The 6,059-nt window shown below is 28.8% G+C and overlaps 1 protein-coding gene across 1 annotated transcript; it reads left to right on the top strand.

The window, feature by feature from the left end:
* Positions 1-1,917, top strand: LOC122523495 (protein farnesyltransferase/geranylgeranyltransferase type-1 subunit alpha). Its single transcript, XM_043645264.1, has 5 exons — positions 1-283; positions 449-803; positions 891-1,091; positions 1,182-1,365; positions 1,463-1,917. Exons 1-5 carry the CDS (start codon positions 133-135, stop codon positions 1,556-1,558), a joined length of 987 nt encoding a protein of 328 aa, XP_043501199.1. The 5' UTR covers positions 1-132; the 3' UTR covers positions 1,559-1,917.
* Positions 1,918-6,059: the final 4,142 nt, after the last annotated feature.

Here is a 6,059-nt window from a genome sequence, read left to right as displayed (position 1 = left end):
CTGAGGAATATCAATAATTGTAGAGGGCGTGTCGTACGTGTTGTACACTAACCACTAAGTGAGCCTACATTGATAATAAAGACTGAATACAAACTTTTCTTTTTAATTATATTGAATTTATGAAGTTAAAATATGTCGGATACTTCGGATGAGGAATTAGCTGGTGGAGAAGGAAACGAAAAATGGGTTTTATACAAAGATCGTGATGAATGGAATGACGTGACTCCTTTATCTCAAGACGATGGTCCTAATCCAATTGTTGCTATTGCATATTCAGAAAAATGTAAGTTGCATTTTTCAAATTTAATTTCATATCTCTCGTATTTTATTAATTTAAGATGTTATTTAAATTTAACCGCAACATTAAAATGTTTCTTTCATTTCTTATTTATTCATGTTTACTCTTCCATATATACTTTGTTTATATGTATCATTTATTAATTTGTAGTTAAAGATTCATATGATTATTTCCGAGCAATTTTAAAATCTGGTGAAAAGTCTGAGCGTGCATTAGGATTGACGGAAGATTGTATTTGGTTGAATCCTGCGAATTACACCGTATGGCAATTCAGAAGAGAAATACTTAAGGCTTTAGGAAAAGATTTTAAAGAAGAGTTAAAATATATCAATAAGATTATTAAATATAATTCCAAGAATTATCAAGTTTGGTATCACAGAAAAGTTATTGTCGAGTGGTTGCAAAATGCTTCAGAAGAATTGGAATTCACTGAGTTTATCTTAAAAAAGGATGCTAAAAATTATCACGCTTGGCAACATCGTCAGTGGTGTATTAAAACGTTTAAGTTAGTATGAATGTTCTGTTGTCGTGTTTATTGTTTACTTTTATAGGCACTTTCCTATAAATTATAGCGTATTGTCTTTAATTGCAGTTTATACGACAAGGAGTTGGAATATGTAGAAGAGTTGTTAATGGAGGACGTTAGAAATAATTCTGCGTGGAATCAACGTTATTTTGTTATAAGTAATACAACAAAGTTCGAGCCTAATGTCATCGACAAAGAAGTTGATTTCGCTTTGAAGAAAATTTCTTTAGTTAAAGCAAATGAAAGTGCCTGGAATTATCTTAGAGGGTACTATCATATTTTATTCTTATTTTACCTGGTTATAATTACTTGCATCATTATGCGCAAGAATATCATATGTTATTCTCTTTTTTTTAGTATTCTTATGCAACAAAGCGGTGGTTTAGTTCATAATGACAAAGTACGTAAAAAATGTATAGAACTTTATGAGGAAGGGTATCGGACCAATCATTTGTTAGCATGTATCATTGATATTTGTCAAGAAAGTCATGTAAATGACGAATCACCTGAATCAATATTTCACATAAACAATGCTCTTAAGGTAATATTTTAAAAATACGAATATACATTGTTTAACTATAAAACATTTATTCCTTGAATACTCACAAACTTCATTTTGATATTTATATTATTTATAGTTGTGCAAAGAGCTATCCGAAAAACACGATAAGATAAGGAAACGATACTGGAATTTTATTGGCAATCAGTTATTACAGAAGTTAGAAACTGTCTAATAATATTTTTAAAATCTATTCTTGTGGTTTTATCAAGAGGTTTATATAGGTAATCGTTACATAGTTTTACTATTGAAACTTTTATAAATTGACTTTTATCTTTAACAATGATAAGATGTATATATTAAGACATAATGGTCACAAGGTCATTTTATTTTACAAGATAACTTTTAAGATTTCTTATGTTTCTTAAAATATCTAATTTTTTTATTTTTAACAAATAAAAAAGATGCAATAAATCTAGCCTGTATAAAAAGTTTGCATTCAAACAAAAAAATATATAACCTCGATCGTGAGATCTTTTAAACGAAAAATAAAATGTGGAATCTTTGGGAGAGACAGTAGTGTGCAGTGACGAACATTAATATCTATTTATTTATAAAATAGTTACAGATTCCCGTGTATAATACATAATTAATTGGCAATAATCATTCATTATAATAAACAGCTAGGCGTTTGCATAAACTAATCATAAAAACCTAACACACGTTTTAATATAGCATTTCTATTATCAAAAGGGATGCTAAATTTGATAGTACCCTTTACCAAACTTATAGAAATCTTATTAAACCGAGGCTTTGTTACTAAAAAACGTGAGACGTTTTATTTTTTTTTTTCATCTCAAAATAGTTACATATGCCTTTTTTTCAAGGCAGTAGTAGCGGATCGTCTGAAACGAGAAGCGATTTTCGTTGCGGACAAGCGACGGGCAGTGACTGTGTTGCTCGAGCCGGACGATTCGCTTTTACGTCTAGATATGAGAATTTGCATCCTTTCTTTTCATTATTCTTCGCATTTTGAAATCTTTTTTTATTAGTTACTGGCCCTCTTGTAGGATCTAACGATACCCTAATGATATAGGAAAGCATACTTTTTCAAAATTTCTATTTATTTCGGCTAACGTATGTTGATAATATAAAAACACAACACACTTTTTCTTCTATCCTTCGAAATCTTATCTGATGAGTAGCGTCACGAACTATTATTTAAAAAAAAAAGCATATGAAAAAAGATAGAACAAATAAAACACAAAAATAAAACGTCTCGAGTCAAATTTACTCGTTAATTTTTATCAGTTGTGACGTTCGATAAATAAAATACGTATATACAAAAAGATATATTTTTTTGTCAGCAAATATTACGTTATTTGTTAAACATAAAAACCAACGCTCGATCGCTGCTTCGTTTTTACCGACGATCATATTATTTATACAAAACCGCGGAATAATAATAATAATAATATTAATAATAATAATAATAGTAATAATAATAATAATAGTAATAATAATAATAATAGTAATGCAATTTAAAATGAAGCTCTCAGTATAGATTTGTCTTCATTGAGAGGGGATCCTAAAGCACGGTTCATCTATCCTAACATTTAACAATCAACATTCAAACGATTATTCCTCTGCGCAATCTTATTTCTTTTCGAATGGACCTTCGCTTTATTTCTTTCATTTGCATTTATGTTAGATATATTTCATATATAATATATATATGTATATACACACATATATTATATATACATATATAATATATATTTATTTATTTTCTTTGTCGAATGGATTCAAAATAAGCGATGTCTCTTCGAAGAAGCGCAAAGGTTCTTTCCATCGTTACAACGACAAGACACGTTGAATCTATGAGATACGTAGTCTTATCTCAGGTTTATATACATATATATATATATACATGTGTATATATATGTATACATACTGGATTTACACTGAAAATATATCCTTGTCTGAATATTCTTTCATCCTCGTGATCCTCATGATCATCATTATCATAATCATCTTCATAATCATCATCATAATCATAATAATCATCATCATCATTATCATCATCATCATCTTCATCACCATTATCATCAATATCATCATCATCATTATTATTAATATTTCTATTATAATCTTTCGTTTAAAATCCGTCATATTTAACATCGTATAGTGATTTCTGTCTATATTATTATTTATAGTGTTTAGATACGCGCCACGTATAAAGTTACAAGTAAAAAAAAAAGATCTTTTCTCTTTCTTCTTTTTCTTTGTGTTCTTACATTTTATTAATAATAATGCTAAGAAAGTATTAACAATTTCGTGTGTCGTATATTTTCTCGTTATTTGTTTAATATCATCTCTTTTTATTGTAATCTATTTTATTACTTATTCTATTTGATCTTTTGTTTTGTTTTTCCTTGCGTTTAATACGTGCCGCGTATTAAAAAAAATTGTTAGGCTATTCTTTTTAAGTTCTCGTTTATGCTTCCCCTTATAATAAATAGTCTATGTTTGGACCATCTGTCATCCATTACAAGCACAGCCCGATCATTTAATATTCCTTTGAGTTAGAAACATTCGAGATCGTTTTAAGGATTTTTTTTATAGATTTTCTTCGTCCACCTTTTTAATTTTTCTTTTATACTTTTATTTTACTTTAAATTTCTTCATATCTTCTTTTTCTTGTATTTTGTTTTTTAGTGTTTATTTTTTTGTTGCAAATAATCCCATTTTGAATTTGTTTTCTCGTGGCCCTACCAAAGGATGGAGTCGAAGTTTAATTTCTTCCTTTTCTGTCCAGCAAGATAACGTGTAAAAAAGATACCATAGGGAAGTAAGTTTCTCATTTGAAGAATTGATTTATACTTCGTGCTAACTATTTCGACAAGGAGATAGATTTTGTTCTATAGAGAAGATAGATCTTCACAGTTCTATATTTTATCTTTCTTTTTTTTCTTTCTTTTTTTTTCCAATAGAGAGAGAGAGAGAGAGAGAGAGAGAGAGAGTATGTGTGTGTTTCTCACGAGTTACGATATTAGATATATAAGATAATACACGCGCAATTTGTACCTGCTTTAACACTAAACATACAGAGATTTAATATATATATATATATATAATTTCATATATAGAATGAGATTTTTTAGACAATTGGATAGTGAACAATTTATCTTCTTTTGTTTAGAAATGAATAATGTACATTTTATGAGTTTTCAACGAATTTTGTACAAATTATAGGATTTTTACAAATTACAGTACGCGGTCATTTGACCGGTTATTGTACGTTTAGTGTTAATATTTTTTAATCATTCTAATTCTCTTCTTCTCTTTATTTTTTTCTTCAAGATTTTTCTTTTTTTTTTATATTCATTTTCATATTCTCGGAGAATCATCAAAAATATTAATACTCGAAGCAACATCATCGATTATATTCAATATCGTGTAAATAAATAATGATGATATCATTTTATTATATAGTAGATAAAGATATTCGAAGAAGATATTGAGAGATATTAAGATTTTATTAAACGTCGTTTGACGGTGTACCCTTTTTATGATCCATCTGTCATCGTAATAATACGTTAAATAGAAGGGGAAAAAAAACAAGAAAATATAATGATACATCGATGAAGTTGCTTGATAAAGGTGACGTTGCATTTGGAAATTAATCGAATGTGTACATACGCACATACATAATTTTAAGATCATAATTGTGTTCGTGAGTTTTTAAGCCGATTTGTATTTTAAAATGTTCGTGCCCTTTTTCCTTCTAATTCTTCATTTTCTTCTTTTTAAATGTTATATTTATCCCGAGAATCCTAATCGTTGTGCAACCATGCGTGCACGTGCGTGATGATGCTTCCTTTTTATTTTTTTACATTTTTAAAAAGATCTGTGTGCTGACAGGCATTTTAAATTACTTTTACGAGATAGTTAAGAGTAAACGACAGACAAGAGAAAGATATTTGTTCTAATTGTAGAGACATTAGACGTTACATATGTAAAACCACCCTCTATGAGAGAAACACTGCAAAATGTATGGTTACTTAACACGTTTTCTACCCCGTTTTCGGTACGTTAAAATGTACTTGTACGTCAAGTTGAATATTTTAATTTGAGATGTTTTCATTTAAAAGTAATTGCTGGTAACACTGTCTTATATGACGTTATGATGTTTACAGTAATTTTTGGCCTAGAAATGACATCTTCTCATAAACAGCATGGCAGGGAACGTGTTAAGTAGCAAATACGCATGATCTATGTGAATATATTTGCGTCAGTGAAGTATAATGAGTTATAAGAGCTAACACGCAATGAAGACCTTCCATTTTACGCCTTCTTCGTTAATATTACTATTATTTACTATTATTATTATTTATTATTTTGTAATATTATCATTATTATCATTATTATCCTTCGTTAATAATCTTGGTCTAACGTTACAAAGATTATCAACTTTTAACGACAAATTAATTATTTTCCCTTCCCTTTTTTGTCTTTTTGTTTTTTCAATCTCTTATTAGGTCAATCTAATTTGGCGTAAAAAAAATTTTTTTTCAATGCTAAACTCTTCGAACCACTTAAAAATACGTGATCAATCGTCAGAATTTAGGACAGCGACTATCGTATTGAAAATCCGCTGTTCGTTCGTGTACGTGTGCGAGAGCGTGTATGTTTCTGCTATGTGTGCGTGTTCAATCTATCGCATTTTTCGATTA

Source organism: Polistes fuscatus, unplaced genomic scaffold (genome assembly GCF_010416935.1).
Source record: "Polistes fuscatus isolate 324 unplaced genomic scaffold, CU_Pfus_HIC Scaffold6, whole genome shotgun sequence".
Lineage (NCBI taxonomy): Eukaryota > Metazoa > Arthropoda > Insecta > Hymenoptera > Vespidae > Polistes > Polistes fuscatus.
This window is presented reverse-complemented; position numbering and strand designations above follow the sequence as displayed.